The following is a 17,864-nucleotide window of genomic DNA, read 5'->3' as shown; positions in this document are numbered from 1 at the left end:
CAATTGTAAAGACTCAATATATTATAAATAAATTATTTGTGACTATTTACCTTATTGCTTACAATTGAAAAACAGAAAGAAAAATAAAAAACATTCCATTTTTTAATATTTGTTAATATAAGCGTACTAAATCAAGCATTTAGATTCAACTAGTTTGTTTATCTAGGCAGATCGAGCGTGGGGGTTAAATCAAATCTGTCCACTTGTTTGAACTGTGGACTCTCGATCTTAATTGTTATGAGGCGATTTTGAGGGGTGGCTGTGAATGAAAGAAGTAATTGTGATGGGTGATTAAAATTGGGCGATTGTGAGGGTTTGATGCTGTGGGTGTAATTATGAGGGGGTTATTGTGAGGGTTTCATTGTGAATGCGTGATTGTGAAGGTCGTGATTGTGAGGGGTGATTGTGAAGGGGGTGTTTGTGAGGGTTTCATTGTGAAGGGGTGATTGTGAGGGGATGATTATAAGGGGGTGATTATGAGGGCATGATTATGAGGAGGTGATTGTGAGGGGGTGACTGTGCGGAGGTGCTTGTGAGAGAGTGAGCTTACTTCCGTTCCTGCGTATGACGGTCATCTCGCACTGAGACGTCATCGCTTCCCTCAGAATGGAACTTTGCTGCAAATAAATAAATATTAGGTCATCAATTCTGAGCATAAGCATCACTTAAAAATTATCCTCCATAAAGCGAGGAATATGAAAATAGAAGCTAAACTGGAAACTAAATTTAACAATTAACTAACTAAATATGTACAAAAATCTTACAATTTACAGAAACCTCTCATTGCCTAGAATCCAGGTAAAAATGTAATAATGAGTTCACAGCGAAATAAAATGATACAATTTTGTGAATGAGTAACAGAGTGGTATTGATTGAGGAAAATCCTAAATAAATTCCTTAATTTTCTAAAAGACTGCATCACGTATGCGCCGTCTTTCGGGCATCACTCACATCACACCAAATATAGAACAGTGATATATTATGTTGAACAGCACAAATATTGAACATTCATATATTATATTTAACAGTAAAATGTTTAACTGTAATATAGACTCACCCTGCGTGTCTCCCAGACGCTCGAGGCAATGGACAAGACAGAAAGCATGCCGATGCAGATGGCGTAGATGTAGTAGAATTGTAAGCACCACAAGATTATTGTGTAAACTTGGAACACGTAGAATGGATTTTTGATCTGTAGGAGAGAATCCCATTACTGATATTACTGTAGCTATACTTACTTAAGATATGATATACACTATATGTCATTTACAAGATATTAGCAAATGTATAACCGAAAAGAAAATGATTTAATATCAAGAGATTTAAATTATGATACAATACGTTTCAAATTAGGAAATTTAAAGCACAGAATTAAAGTTTGAATTCATGCAGGGCATTAGTATATTTTATGTTCATATATCCATAATAAGCCTTTTAACTATAATAAATAAACCGTCAGTGCTGCGGGAAACATGTTACACTCACGTAACACTTGAACGCATCACAACGCAGACATAAACGCAACATTTTGTTTTTGCTTGGCCTGAAGTATATTTGGAAGCAACTCTGGAAATTTGTGCTCAAGAAACTCAAAATGGAACTCACTTGCTGCCATAGGAGTTGAGGGATTGACAAGACTTCGATTTTTATCAAATTTTCACCAAATAACTTTTTTCGACGATCTACTTCTTCGCTGATAAGTCCGTGTCTGTTATTGTAGATGCCTTGCAGGCTTTGGGTCGACTCGTATGATCTGAGTAATAAAAATAATAACACTTTAGTACTTATTTTTTACCGTATTTTCTGGAGCATTGAAAATCATAAATAAATATCTAAGGCAAAAAATATAACAGTATTGATCCACACAAACGCTTAAACTTTTAAAGCAGTGTCAACAAAAAAGAATCAAATTTGAAGAAACCAAATATTTTCGATGAGTAAACGACCGATATTATTATTATGTGAGCTATTAACTGCATCCACCTGAGTCTGATGAACATCTGCGCTGAGTTGTCCCACACATATTTGATTTTCTTGTTGACGAAGAAGCGGACCGCTGGCTGCTCGGGCGGTGCCCTGAAAACCTTGCCGTCCTTAGTGATTTCCGAAGACGAAGCAACGTCTGAAGCCACGTCTTCCTCCCACTCTTGGCCGTAGATATCCTGTACATGTAGAACAATTTCAGGACACATTTGCCAACAATATTTCCAGGCGTTAAAATAACAAAAATTTCGTTAAAAAAACCTTGTATCAACGTTATTTCAACTAAATCCACTTGTAATCTACGTTGTTTCAACGAAATCCGCTTGTAATCTAACTTTTTTCAACGAAATCAAATTGCATCAATGTTTTTATACCGAAGTCAACTTATAAGCAAGGTTGTTTCAACGGAATCAAATTGCACCAACGTTGCTCCAACGGAGTAAACTTGTAAGCAACGTTGTTTCAACGACATTATGGGAGAAGGAAACTAGTTTACTGTACATATTGTACCTACCGTACAGAGTATCTTCGTAGCAACATCCAGCGTGCTGGGCCGGTGAGTGCACCACAACCTGAAGGAGGCTCGCCACGTGAGCACCAGCAGCAGTAGCCCTCCGGTCGCCACGCACGCCAGCGTCGTCACAGCCACCCGCCCCCAGTCCTTCACGAAGCCTTGGATCGCCTGAATTGTTTTGAATGCAGTTCACATTTTACTGTATAAAACACTGCATGGCTACTGGAGAATTTTTACATGCATGTTCATTCCGCCGTCGGAAGTGGACTGTACAAATTTGTGTAAGCTATACATTTTTGCATGATAGGAATTATTTGCACTTTACTTTAGCATGTATATAATAAGAAAACTGTCTTTTGATTTAACATCGAATTCTATTTGTCACTTCTACGTCGCTCGTACATCATGCACTTGTTCGTCACTCATGTTCCGCAAAACGTCTTCAAAGATTACGCGGACGTGAATTCTGTCCATAATAGTTTTTACGGTTTCTTGACGCGCCATTAACATGAATGAATGAAAATTCAATTGACCAACAAAAAAGTAAAACCTTGAGGTGAAAAAAAAGGAATTGCGTGCTGCCTTTTTGCAGTTAGCTTGGCTGAAGTGAAATACCAAGAACTTACCTTTCACTTTATTTTAGCATTTTATTCATTGAAAGATTTGCTGTCGTCATAGTTATTCGTAGCAAAGGCTGGATAATTAGAGTTACACTCAGTTGGCCAAGTATTAACCTAATTCCCTCGAATGCCACTGAAAACAGAATTTGTTCAAAGTAAGCGCCATTAAATACTCGTATCAAAAGCTGGTTTATCAAAATGAGGTCTATTATTGGTTTTGGATCACAAATTGTCGTAGCTGGGTCTGTAACTAATGTATTCCTTAGTCCCGCAGAAGTGCTAAAAATTCTTTGTTAAGAGAATGCGGTAGCTCCACGCGACATACGGCGCACAAGATACAGTATGTTGGTGTACCGCATGGTGTTAAGGAAAAACAACAGTTAATCGCATCACTTTGTTTGAAACGTTTTTCAGACATGCTTAGGTTATCTAGAAACAGATATTGACAGAAAATAATTTCCCTTAAATCCCTGGCAAAGGGATTGCGGTGTACTTAAGATTGAAGATATATAACGGAAATTTGATTGAATTAACAACTGAGACCATTAAGACCATTGAAGCGTGATGTTCGCACTCAAAGCGTTGGGAGTTGATGCACGCAGCGCCAGATTTATTCTCAAGGTACAGTTGACGTTATTCACTTAATTCATTCACTGGTACAGTTGATGTTATATATTTATTTATTCGCTGGTACAGTTGACGTTAGATCGGCGAACGTGTTTGTCTGCGGTTATACTCATCATCATGTTTTTGTGTCAGTAGTATTGTGCATAACGCAAACTTATTTTGCGTTATTTATAATGACAGATAGGATTGGAATTCTAAATCCTAAGCCTGTGTCGAACTACCTGATGGGCGTTTCGTGCATTCATACCCTGTGTTCATCTTGCATTAATTTTTCCGCTGCTCCTTATTTTTCATGTAAAGCGCACTCACAATTCCATGCATTATTTGTAAAAAAATTTAACTTATATTATGAGATAAAATAGGGCATATATCTCTCTCTAACAGTATTTGTAAGAAAAATCTATTTCCTGGAAGAAACGTTAGTTGCGCTATCGCTATTTTGATTAGCTCGGAGCCGAGCGTTAATCTGTACGATAACGGTGCGATTCAAGAGCTTTGGTCGTCCAAGTCGACCAATTTGACAGTCAGGCTTGCCAAGTTCACCAATTTGACTGTCAAGCTCGCAAAGTTGACCAGTTTGAGTCAGGCTTGCCAAGTCGGCCAATTAAAGTCAGGCTTGTACACTCGGCTATTATTACTAGTCTTGTCGAGTCGACCAATTAGTTATCCGCTTACCAAGATTAGTTACCCGCTTACCGCTTACCAAGTTACCGCTTCTTCACGGAACAAAACTCTGACATCACAGTTTCTGTGAATTTCATGCTAAAAATATTTACTTGTTATCGCTATTGATATGGCGAATATATCCAGCATATGTTAAAGTAAATGTAGCTATCTATTGTAACTATCTATTAAGTTCAAAAATCCCACAGCTAAATCTAGACAAGCGTCTTTATCTCGCAAACTTTATTAGGAAATTTTGTTGGCCGCCAGACAGATTTTTTTACTTCCTTCTATGATTCAGTAATTTTTGACTTAGTCATGCATTCCCGAATCTTTTTGATAACTCACGATTTAATCGTCGATGGTAGTCTTTTCCATGTGGATGATCACTTTTGCAGCTAAAAAAAGAGTAGATTTAAATATGGCGTGGGAGCAAATGACAGCTCCCTTTAGGTCCTTTTGATTTCATCGTTGGTGGCTTGATCTAGTATTTTTTGGCTCGCTTTAATTACTCACGATTTCTATCTTTAGTAAGTTGGTCGAGCATTTTCAACCTTTCTTAATTACTCACGATCCCTTTCTTTAGTGAGTTGGTCGAGCATTTTCAACCCTTTTTAATTACTCACGATCCCTTTCTCTAGTGAGTTAGTCGAGCATTTTTAACCCTTTTTAATTACTCACGATTCCTTTCTTTAGTGAGTTGGTCGAGCATTTTCAACCCTTTTCAGTTACTCACGATCCCTTTCTCTAGTGAGTTAGTCGAGCATTTTCAACCCTTTTTAATTACTCACGATTCCTTTCTTTAGTGAGTTGGTCGAGCATTTTCAACCCTTTTCAGTTACTAACGATCCCTTTCTTTAGTGAGTTGGTCGAGCATTTTCAACCCTTTTTAATTGCTCACGATTCCTTTCTTTAGTGAGTTGGTCGAGCATTTTCAACCCTTTTTAATTACTCACGATTTCGTCGTTGGTGCCGCGGTTAAGCTTTTCCGGCTCTTGTTCATTCCCGCAGCAGTTCAGCCCCAGCCACGCCATGGTCAACAGCTGTTGCAGGAACACTTGCTCCCTGCCATCAACGACCGCAAAATTTAATCGTGGAATTCTTCGCTTGCATCAAAATAAAAGAAACCGATTATTTCTCTAACTTCTTCTTTCCTCTGCATAGATTAGAAGTATGGAACAGAAACTTAAATGATAAAGCATGAGCAATACATTTGTATAAGCTAAGACAAGTTCTGAACGCGCGTTACGTGTAATACAAAAGAGACCGAAATCTCATAACGGAAAAGAACCGAAACTAATAAATTTATTGAATATCCTTCATTGACAAAAATCCTGTTAGTTTTCATGGAGCAATATCCCTGTCAACGTATGCGAAAAATATTAAACGAGATTATTTGCGCGAAAGCATTTTGAAATATACAAAATTCCTGTAAACCGAATATCAATATGTGTGAAAGAAAAAAAGTGATACTGCGGAAAGAAACTACGAGGGATTTGTAAGCTGGGAGATGAAAAGATCCTCCCCCTTTCGCAGTATTGTGCCGCTTTGATTTGTAGGTGAAAGCTTGAATCCTTTTTGCGCTATTCTTTGCAACTGACCTCAATGAATGATAAACTCAAATTTGATTATGTCAGCGTCGACATCACCATAATTGATTGTTTACTGATACAAAATGACTTCATCAAACGTGATAATGAATTTGGTTGTGTCACCTGAACTAAACCACTATAGAGAAGAGACTACATCAACTGCAGAGGCTTCGTTTATCTAGTCAAGCTGATAAGAGTATTATCGTAACATCAGCCACTGATAAGAAATATCTCGACATGATAGAGATGAGCACCGCTGATCTGCAAGCAGCAGATATCGTATATAAATATTTATAAATATATATGTTAGTATTAGAGGGCAGAATTTTCCTGCTAAAACACGTATTATAATTTACCAGAGAATGCATTATAACTGATTTAGCATTATTTGTGATTTTCGCATTATCTTTTACTGTGGTCATTAATCGCCACGATGGCGATTAATGACCAGACAATTCATCGATTTAAATTATCAGAGTTAAGCAATTCTGCAAATGGCGTTGATAGATCGAATGACATGTTACTGGAATTCTTTTATATATGTGTACTCATATATATAATAGATTTGTCCCTATTTCGTTTTAAGGAATACACTTGGTTATAGTTTATATTTAATTGTTTATAATAGGATGTATTACAGTTTTAGAGTCGGAGTGATCCCTCCTTTTACAGTGTAAACAATTCAAGTGTCAATAATGTCGTTACCAATTGTAAATTCTATTCTTAAATTTCTTATCATTGAAATCATGCCACAGTTCAATAATTATTATTTTCTGATAAATTTCAATTTTACTACTTGGCTTTCATTCAAGTATTTTTTAATTTTAGGGATTATTTTCGTCTAAAGCTTGTATAAATGATCATGAAGTGCACTGCAGTTCGCCATGTCACGTTATCATGATTTATTAAGTAAAAGCAAATAAGATTAAATTTACGAAAAAGTATTAGTAAATGAGATCAAAATAATTCATAGCGTAAGTTTTTCTGTGCATTATAGTGTCTGTTTTGGCAGAATGTTAGTTTTCATTAATTTATAAATTATCTTCGAAGGCTAGCATTATTTACCACTACTTCGTCGAGTGATCCGTGATTTAACGTTCAATATAAAGTTCAGATACCAATATTGGCGCAGAGAGGCGCGGGTTCGATCCCAGCTCTGTGCGCCAGTTCCTGGTCAGAGTCGGCAAGGAGGCCGGGCTTTTAAGCACAGCAGAATTGGAGCAATGAGTTGCGCGTTAGAGGCCGCGACAAGCTGTAAATATTCTGCGATGTTAAGAATCGGCGACAGGCCTACTGCCTAATATACGCTGAAAGCGCTATTATTATAATCATTATTAATAACTTCACTCATGGTTTGACCAGAGAGCACTACAGTTTCTGCTTCATTGCACAGCTGGCATCCAGTGCAATTGCAGGTGGGGGTGTTGGAGGTTTAGTCTAATAATGGTGTAAGTTGTAAGGATTTAGTCATTTATACTACAAAATAGCGGTTATCCCGACATTACGGATGTAACTTTATTGCGGACCGGAACTTACTAGGGACGAGTTATTTTAGATATTAAGGTTGTTGACTTTACAATCTCATCCTCGTCGGAAGTCTCCTTCTGATCCATGTTATATTTGTACATACTGATTGCTGCTGTAATAAAGATAATGTGGGAACTCGTGATCTATCTCCTGTGATGTGCCAAAGCTGATGTAGAGAACCCAAGCGAATTATTACGAATGGTGGTCAGTATGCGTGTCAGCTGTGGTTGGTGAAATTAAATCTGGATCACGTGACTTAGGTGTTGCACTTTGCCCCTAACAATGAGTGAATCTCAGTTCATTGAAGATGGTCGCAGCCTTGGTTATAGTGGAGCCGCATTACAGAAGTATGTTTCAGAAAGGATCAGACGGGAAGAGGAACGCTCTGCGAAAGAGGAAGAACGTTGTGCTAAAGAAGAGAGGAGGAGACAAGAAGACTTGGATAGAGAGTCCAGGTTACAGAGTCGGGAAGAGAAGAAGCGAGAGCATGAAATCAAGATGACAGAATTGGAACTGGAAAAATTAAGATTGGAAGCCAGTGCACCTCAAAGTTCATCCTTGTCTTCATCTACCAATTCCTTAATTAAGCTTAATCCATACAAGGAAGGTGAAGACGTGGCAGTTTATTTGCGAACATTCCACAAGGTGAAGGAAGCCAATAATTGGCCCGAACATATTGCGATACCAGCTCTATAATGAATGGATTCACTAGTATTAAGGTCGGCATATTCCTAGATACATTACCAGCCGATCTCACGTATTCACAAGTGAAGGATCTCATTATTCGTAGTTTTGGCTTCACCATTTATGACTACCAACGAAGATTTCACCAAGCAAGACAATCAGAAGAGTCATTCTCACAATTTGTTCCATTCCTAAAGGAGAATTTATCGAAAATGGAATCTTTGGCTAATGTGGGGACATCATTCGAGAACTTGAGGCATATGATCGTGAAAGATCAGATATTACATTGCGTGGAAAAGCCTCTGGCGGAATATCTGAAGGAAAGTAATATTTTTGTTCTGCCTCTGGATGAAGTCATTACGCTGGCAGATAAATACCAAGCAATTCATGGAAAATCAACGGGAAGATCTACTAACCTTTCATTGTGTCAATCCTCATGTGCTGCCAAATCGTCAGTTGAGAGATCCTGATATGTATGTGGCAAGTCTGGCCACATAGCAAAAATGTGTCGTTTTGGAGTGAGCAGCCTGGCGATGGATTCTGCCGGAAGGAAAAACACTGATGCAAAGCTCGATAAGTCTACCAGTTGTTATAAATGTGGTGGTAGAGGAAACTACGCGAAACATTGTTGGTCTAAAAAAAATAATTAATTTTTTTATAATTTTTGTGACAATTTACCGCTTATGCTTTGCTTTTGCAATGGGAAGGATGTCCGTGTTCTAAGAGACACAGGGTCCACATCTGTGCGTATACGTACTGAGCTTGTGGATAAAGATAAGATAGATAACTTGAACAAAGTATGTTTGAAATTTGCTGATGGTAGAAAAGTTTTTGCACACAAGGCTAAAATATTTGAAGTCGGTCTTCTTGTCAGGACGTGTAGATGCCATTTGCCTGCCCAACTTGCCATTTGATGTTTTGGCAGGAAACGTGAAAGGAGCCAAATGTGCTTGTGGAGACGAATGGTTAGCAAATGAACGAAGCTCGGGCAGGGTAAACAATACTGAATACGCGTGTCATGTTCAGACGAGAGGTCAAAAGCATAGGGAGGCAGAACCTACAAGTGCTACTTGGGTTGCCTGCCGATGACCACCACTGCCCTGGATGTAATGGACCATCATGATTCCTGCCTTCCGGAACGTAGCCTTCAACACTTCAAGCCGTCCGTATCTAGCCCGTGGGTCGAACCAGCCCTCGGTCGAACGTCCACTTGTCGAAGGACGATAAATTTTGAAACATAACTATGCTATCTGAAACCTAACCTCAGAGGGACGACTGAAATAACCCAGCATTGCCGAACACCAGAATAATTGTCATACTTCACCCAGTGCGCAAGCATGCTGCAGAGCAAATTAGCCAACATGATTACTTGCTGAAAGCCACAGGGACCAAACCCCTTCATGGATGTAAACCAGCGAGCCAATGAGCTGCAAGCCTACCTCAGATGCGGTGAACGTAAATTTACGTAATTTAACGATGCCCGGAAGTCAGATTCGATCCGCGGCCTGGTGGTGCACGGCAGGTTCTATGCGAGGCCGGAGGAAGACAAAGCCGAGTGGTTCACGGCTGATTGGGGGATGTCCGGAGAGATCCAAGGCGTTCGATTCAGGGCTTATTGGTGCACAAAATTGGTGGTGCACGGCTGCGCTCCCGTGCTACTTGGCAGAACAGCAGGCCCGTTCAAATTGATGTTCATAATATTAGTACAACTGAGATGATACGCATGCAGAAGAGTGATCCAAAGTTAAAAGGTTGTTTCCAGAAGGCCGCAAAACCCAACATTAGTTATCCGAGATTTGAGTTTCAGAATGAAGTTTTGGTGAGGCCTGAACAGGAAAGGTAGGAATTTGAATGATGTAGTTAAGCAAGTTGTATTACCGTCATGCCTTGTGCTGTAATTAAGATGATGTGGGAACTCGTCATCTATTTCCTGTGATGTGCCAAAGCTGATGTAGAAAACCCAAGCGAATTATTACATAAGTAAAGAGTTGCAATAAATTATAGACTCCTGCGTTTGGTATTTTTTTTAATCCGAGACGAGACGAGACGAGACAACAGGCTCTGTCCCGGTTCGCAATAAAAACCGGGACAATTTTCAGCCTTCCGTTGGAATTCCGGGACGATACCGAGACGCTGTCTCTTATACACATCTAGATGTGTATAAGAGACAGGAGTAACGACTAATGTGCTAGGGTATGTGGAACTAAAATTGACGATTTCCGATAAAAATTTTCCTCATGCAGTACCATTTGCGATTGTAAAGAGCTCAGAATTGCCGTATTGTTGTATTTTAGGATCTAATTTCTTGATTTTAAACAAGGTGACTGTTGATTTCAGGACATTTTGCTTAAGTGTTAGAACCGATTTGACTTCATTTGATGTAGACTGTAAACAAATTGTAGATCTAATTTCATGTTCTCGTTGTATTCATGCGATGACAGTGTGTTTTGCTGGTGTTTTAGACGTAAGGTCTGATAATTCTGATTCAGATGACCTGTCAGAGACCGATTCATGTATCGAGTGTGTGCCATTCTTTTCGGGCATTTCGACAACTAGATTGATAGCTATGCAGAATGAAGATAGGGTAATATCTAATCTTAAAAGTAAGATAGTTGAACAAATACCGTGTAGATTATGTGANGTCTCGTCCCGGTTCATAATTTACCGGGACACAAGTTTTAAAGTCCGGGACAGAAGTCTTGTCTCGGTTCATACGTTTATTCCGGGACAAATTTTACCCTCTGTCCCGTTATTTTTTTCCCGGAATTTTCTCGTCTCGTTTCGTCTGTCCCGGTTCATTTCGAGAAAATTATTTCGAGACGCAGGAGTCTAAAAATTATTATTGGGATTTTAAAATACAACCGACATTCCAATAAGTGCAAGTAGACAGACTATGATGAATATAGTGCTTGACGACTGAAGTAGTTTATATAGTGTTTAGTAAATAATGGTAGGGAGTAGGGAGCAGAGAACGGTTAGCATTGAACAAGAAACGAGTTGTACATTACTAACATTTGAATAGTGCCCGAGTCTTGCACTTGACAAGGAAACGTACGTTTTTTTTGCCGTATGAAGCTCCTGCCGTACCCTGACATTATCCGAGTTAACCACCTTTCCGATTCATCATTAGAGGTCCTCGAGTGGGAGAAAGGTGAGGTGTGCATGTTTGGTCAGCCCTTGACGGCTTCAACGTATGCGTACGGGCCATCCGGGTCGGTAAAGACCTTTACCACGGAGGGGGGAGCGTGGATGACGCCGGCATCATCCCACGAACCGTGAAGGTTATTTTCGACGAGATACGAAGGCTGGCAGAGCAGATGACTTTTGTAATTTTGTTGCCAAAATTCTAGGTCTGTGCGTATGATTATCTGCATCACATTATCGAATTTGCGCTTATTGCACACGAGTCGAGCAGCATCGTTCATTACGGATTGTACTTTGTTAAATTCCGTGGTCGGAAGTTCAATAAAGTATGGCATTACCTTAGTCTAATCTGGTCAGAACGAGCGCCACCGCGAGGGCCTCGAATGGAAGAATTCCCAGGGTGTTAACTGCGGCCGCAGGCCTTACGAACTCGTTGCACACGCGAACATGGTTAGCCGGAAGCTGATGCTGGCGCCGAGCAGTCGCAAACCAAATAATGTCTGTTTTTGAGGCATTTAACTGGAGTCGGTTGGAACGCATCCAGTCTGAGACGGCGCCCAAGCAGACAGACATTCGTTCCTGCAACGCTCCGACGTCAGCCGGTGCACGGTAGCCATGAATTTGGGTGTCGTCGGTGAGCATATGTGGATGCAAACTATGTGAATCGATTACATGCAATACGTCGACAGTATATAACAGGAAGAGGATCAGGCCGAGAACTGATCCCTGTGGTACGCCGCACGTGACCATTGACCAACGATGGCGTAGAAGAGGAATTCCCGCATCTAAAGGCCCGTTCACACTAGGGGCAACACACGAGAGTCAAGTGCCTCAAAGCGCATGCAGAGGCGCTTTGCAGCCTCTGCATGCGCTTCTTGACCGATTGACGAGCTAGCGATTGACAGGGGCCATGCCTCGTGAAACACAAGAGCGGCACTTAGTAGATAGCTATTAAAGAATTGATATCACTTGTATGCTTAAATCGCAAATTAACTAAGAATTTAAATTGAATTAAAAATTTAAATAAAATTAAAAATCTATATATTAATTAAAGAAATTCAATTCGTTCTATGGTTTCAATGTATCAATTTATGATTCTAGATTCTACGAACTGACTATGGAGCTGGTCTCCGAAACGTTTTCTACAAAGATATGAATTTTGTGGACTATTATTTTCTTTGAAATTCTTAGTTAGTAGATAGATGTCTGTGGTCTAGTAAGGTTGATAGTGTACGCTGGTCCGGCACTCCAAATGTCGACTAACACCACTCTCGTTTGGAGTCACTCTCTAGTAGAGAGCCTAATTCAGTGGTTCCCAAACTTTTTCAGGCTGGCGCCCCCTTTGGCTCCCTAGTGAATTTCTATCGCCCCCCACAGACATACGCCTCTTTCTTGAAATTTAGTACGCTGCATTTCTAAAAGAGAAAGGCTAAACACAAAGGTGTATTTCACAAGTAGAACCCCATTTAGTGAACCAATGTGTTTTTCAGTTGTTTTAACTGTTTCAGCACTAGAAACCTAGGACGTCTCGGGCGAATTTACGCCGGACTTGTAGCCGGTCTCACGACCAATCTCCAAATTCAATTATCAAGTAAGATCTCCCAAACTAATGAACGCAGCTCTATGAAACTTGGAACACGTATTCATCAAAACCAAACGGTGATGTTAGCTCGTAACTTTTTTTTTTAATTTCACCTTCATTCGTGAGTTACGCGTATATTGCGAAACTTGCCGAAATTCGCAGTGATCAAAGAATTTCTTCCAAATATTGAACAGATTTGAACGAAATTTTGAATATACATGCATAACTACCAAACGGTATATAATTTTTAGCTTATAAAAGTTTTTTCGATTTTACCTTAGTTTGCGAGTTTTTTTTTATTTCACCGTCATTCTTGATTTCACACTTCCTTATATTCGGCCCGTATCGCCGGGTAATTTATCACTTAAATTCGCGGCGATCAAGAAATTTCTTCTAAACTACTGAACAGATTTCATGGAAACTTTGTATATAATTACCTAACCTCTCTCTCAACTCTGATGTTTAGCTGGTGACAATTTTTATTTTGCTTTCGTTCGCGAGTTATACAGATATAGGAGGAACGACCGGCTTTTCTACAGGCCGGTCTTTCTACAGGTATAGCCGTAGAACTCGCTAACAAAGGCAAAACGAAAAAACTTTAACGAGCTAAACATCACCGTAGCTGAGGTTAAGTATTTAAATACTAAATTTCGCTCAAATCTGTTCAGCAGTTTGGAAAAATTTATTGATTACTGTGAATTTAAACACGTATTGCTGTTTGAATCACTAATGAAAGGGAAATGAAAAAAAAAAACTCGCAACGAAGGCACAATCGAAAAAATTTTCAGGAGCTAAACATTACCGTTCGGTAGTTAGGACTGCAAATTCAAAATTTCGTTCGAATCTGTTCAGTAGTTTTGAAGAAATTACTTGATAACTGTGAATTTAGGCCCGTATTGCCATATAACTCAGGCAAAAACAAACGATGGCAAAATTCAAACAATTTTCACGAGCTACCCGGTAAACATTATCGCCAGGTCCCAATGAATACGTGTAGGTACTAAGTTTCATCGAGTTAAGTTCACTAGTTTGAGAGATATTCCTTGATCATCGAATTTGGAAATTGGTCGTGAGACCGGCCGTTAATTTGTCTGAGACGTAAACACAGGAGAGGTTAAAAAACAGATCTGGGTGACAAAACCATCGCTGGGAGTCATATGCTGCGTTCGTCATATGCTCAAACAAACGTTCGAAATTCTGACTTCGACTTCGGACTATCGCCCCCTTATCGCCCCCCTACCGCCTTCTTCTTCCTTACCGCCCCCCAAAATCTTTCCACCGCCCCTAGGGGGGCGATATCGCCCACTTTGGGAACCACTGGCCTAATTGATCTTTATAGAGAGCATGAATGCCTATGTAGTGTTCGGTCAAAGGAGTACAAAAATCGCAATACAAATGATAAGTTATTTTTACATGACGTGTTTGGTTTATGTGATTTTAGCAACTCCTGACAATTTATGAATACCGTTTAGCGATTTCAAGGGATGATGTAATATCGGTACGAATATTGGAGCTTTTTATTTAAGAATAGACTATATTTTTTATAAACTGTATCTTTTTGAATGTGCTACTTCTCTAATTATGATGCCTATGCTAAGTTCTCAATTACAACTGGCATAGTGCGAAGAATGACGGACCGCAGCCCACCCGACAACAATGGCCCACAGCTCAAATTCGGTAACACCATCCTCATTGACGTCTAGGAGGCAACTAGTGTTCAAAGCGCGCGGTCTCGAACTACCGTGTACAAAAGTTGTGTGAACGGTTGTGCGCGGTGAGGCACTGCAGCAAACAACTCAAAGCGCATGTCGTTGCCACTATTGTAAACGGGCCTTTACGCGTTGGAATCTTTTGCCTAGATAGGACTCGAACCACATTAGCACTGTGCCGCGCAGGCCGATTGATACGTCAAGTCGACGCAATAAAGTGGCGTGGTCGACCGTGTCACACGCGGCCGACAGGTCGCGTGAAGGTAATGCCACAATGTCGCCGCGGTCTACTGCTCGCCCTCAAGATGTCTGGAAGCGCCTTTAGCACAGCGCTTTCCGTCGAGTGGAGATAACGGTATGCTGACTGAGGCGAGGAACGAAACCGGACTGCTGAAGATGGCTGTTCAGCTGTCGGGCCACAACGCGTTCCAGAAGCATCAACAAAATCGACAGGTCGATCGGAAGCGTCAAGGTCGATCGGAAGCGTCAACATCGATCGGAACTGTATGTGGAACTCCACTTACGACATATCCGAGCAGGCGTACAGTTACGTTACGTAGGTTCCCGCGCCAATGTTTTGATAATACCACCTCTAGAGTTACGTCAAGTCAGCACTTACGCCTCTCATAAGACGATTTTGCGTTCTTACGAACTTTTGATAATACGGCCCCAGAACTGATAATTAGGTGAAGTCTACTCAAACTTACCGCCTCCAGCGATGAATCTTGTATCGACGTCCTACTTACCGCCTCTAGCAATGAACTATCAGCTACAGAATCCCAAGCAAATAATGAGCTTAGTGAGCAAACTTCCCGTGAAACTTAGAGAACGTTGGAGACGGAAAACCTTTCATATCATCAGAGTGAGGAACCTCGTTCGGAAATCGGATACACCAAACAATGACTTTGTTTCCAAGAGAATTCATATGCCTATACAGCTGTTTCCAATTGCACTAACAAAAGATTGTTATCTATGAAACGCTTAGATGCCACCTCTTTGATTCAGTTTGAGGCCAACATGATTATTTTGACCCTTTAGCAACGTGAAAGATTTCAATATTCCCTTCGTAAGAAAGAATTGTTCACTAAATCATAAATCGCAGATAACTGGGTTGTGATTAGAGATCAGATGGTCAAAATAGGGCGGAGTTTGTGACAGAAACTGGTCTCTAATTAGTTCCAGGAGTCGGTCGAGGATCGTCCTATGCCTACTCTGGAAGGCATATATTGGATGTCTGTTCCCTACTCGGGCATTCAAGCTTACGTATGTGCCTTGTGCGCATCGGTAGCTCTCGAGGTGAGATCGTGTTCCAACTCACGACGTTGGTTAAAAAAAGTGTTACACACACTTGGACAAGACCTCCTGCATTTGTGTTCCTATCTACGAAGTGTAACACTTGGAAAACGAAATGGTGAGATATCGGCTAACTGTAATGGCCGTGGAACCGGTGGGGTGCCGACTGGTCGTGTGTCTCTTGAAGCCACGGCAGGTCGTGGTGGGGAATCCTCGTCCGGTCCCCGTGGGGGCGCTCGTCCTAAATCCTACACTACGAACCACAAAAACGCTAGCAATCGCCATACAACTTTACGCCGTACCAGTACATAACAGCTCAACGAACCATGTACGAGAAAACAATGGTGATGGAAACGTCGTTAATTAACTGAATATAATTGGAATATATAAAAAATACTGTAGGTTAGCCGACATTATTTTTTTTAGGGTTCTTGATAGGATGATTAGGAATTAGGAAAAGAGAATAATATAAGAGGGTAGGAGTATAGAATTCAAATTTAGGGTGAGGAGCTGAGCAGTTTGGTACGCGTGCGCGATACCGGCGGCGGATATAAGAGCAGAGCAGTCAGTGCGAGGAGGCTAGTCTAGGAAGCGGGCGGCCCGAAGCGCTGTCAGAATCAATCAAGTTCAGTGCTGGAGGTTGAGGCATCCGGCCGTAGTGGTGTGACCAAGCTGATGGTCGGTGCAGTAATTCGAGGACTAGCCACTACGGTATAGATTTTTTCCCTTGTTCCAGGAGCGAACGTCATGCACAGAAGAGACTTATTTCCTATTCGTGTTTATCGGCGAACTTCCTGCCCAGAAGAGACTTGACTTATTTCCTATTAGTGTTTATCGATGAACGTCCTGCACAGAAAAGACTTATTTCCTATTCATGTTCATCGACGAACGTCCAGCACAGAAGACTATTTCATCCTCGTGTTTATCGACGAACGTCCTGCTCAGAAGAGACTTATTTCCTATTCGTGCTCAGCGACGAACGTCCTGCACAGAAGAGACTTATTTCATCCTCGTGTTTTCGACGACTGCCGAAGCAACGATTGCGTAGAAGAATTCACGTAGCATCCTCGACTCTGTGAAGTGTACTGCAACCAACGGCAACAGCCAGACCGCCCTCAGCTTCGCCTAGGACTCTATCATCTCCACTAGCCCGGGTGACGTACCACTGAGAAAATTGAGATACTAGCTGTTCCGTGTAGCCACCTTTGTTTACTCTCGCTACGTTAGTCTAAATTAGCAATTACGGGCCTGTATTAATTGTGTCTAGCTCTTTAGTCTTCGGTAGCTCGGTTTGTGCCCATGCTGTATGTCTTGCCTGATGAGGTTTGGCCATAAGCCAATATCGTGACATTGGAGAAAAATCCATAGTAAAAAAGTAACAAATGAAAAATGGACAAAGAATGAATTTATTACAAGAACGCAATCAATGAATGACTTACCTCAACAAATGAGCATTTGACCAGATACTGGTATTCATCCTCCCGTGGCACGGCTGAGGGAGGAAAACGGCAAATTGAAGCTGGCGCTTCAGGACGTTCCAGACTTCCAGTGAGTTCAATTTAAATTCTCTTTTGAAAATCAATTTAAATGCTTTCAATGTTTTTTTTTCAGCAACGTTAAGTCGGAGACAATGGATGAATCAATTGACAAAGTAAATAATTTTATTTCCAATCCAGGGATGGAAATATTGATACTAATCATATGGAATTTTATGTTATAAGGAAGGATGACGATGGTATAAAGGATGACGATAGTATCGTCCAGAGAGTCGTGCTTAAGATTCGCTTCAATGACTAACCGATGACGCCAGATGTACAGTGAGTAACGTGAAATAATTGCATTTGCTTATGTCTCTTACTTGCAGACGGCCACGACGTGCAGCCCGGTCTCGGTCTCCGCCAGTATACAAATGTACATACTGTGCCT

General features: G+C 40.7%; 1 protein-coding gene across 3 annotated transcripts in view; it reads right to left on the bottom strand.

Annotated features, from left to right (window-relative positions):
- The window catches only part of LOC108673294 (polyamine-transporting ATPase 13A3), a 30,836-nt gene extending 13,429 nt beyond the window's left edge, over window positions 1-17,407 (bottom strand). For 2 of the 3 annotated variants that reach the window (XM_018161095.2, XM_018161096.2), the window contains exons 1-7: window positions 6,009-6,138; window positions 5,364-5,472; window positions 2,498-2,665; window positions 1,984-2,162; window positions 1,606-1,753; window positions 1,058-1,192; window positions 551-617 (exon numbers count right to left, since the gene is read on the bottom strand). In XM_018161095.2, the coding sequence (XP_018016584.1) occupies window positions 551-617; window positions 1,058-1,192; window positions 1,606-1,753; window positions 1,984-2,162; window positions 2,498-2,665; window positions 5,364-5,441 (775 nt within the window). In that variant the 5' untranslated portion in view covers window positions 5,442-5,472; window positions 6,009-6,138. Of the gene's footprint in view, window positions 1-550; window positions 618-1,057; window positions 1,193-1,605; window positions 1,754-1,983; window positions 2,163-2,497; window positions 2,666-5,363; window positions 5,473-6,008; window positions 6,139-8,626; window positions 8,751-17,377 lie in introns of those variants that run through there. The other variant, XM_047882990.1, reaches the window with a different exon arrangement.
- Between the last annotated feature and the right edge of the window lie 457 nt (window positions 17,408-17,864).

Source organism: Hyalella azteca, unplaced genomic scaffold, assembly GCF_000764305.2.
Source record: "Hyalella azteca isolate HAZT.00-mixed unplaced genomic scaffold, Hazt_2.0.2 contig11760, whole genome shotgun sequence".
Taxonomy (NCBI): Eukaryota; Metazoa; Arthropoda; class Malacostraca; order Amphipoda; family Hyalellidae; genus Hyalella; species Hyalella azteca.
The sequence above is the reverse complement of the archived record's forward strand: the minus strand, read 5'-3'. Positions and strand labels throughout refer to the sequence as shown.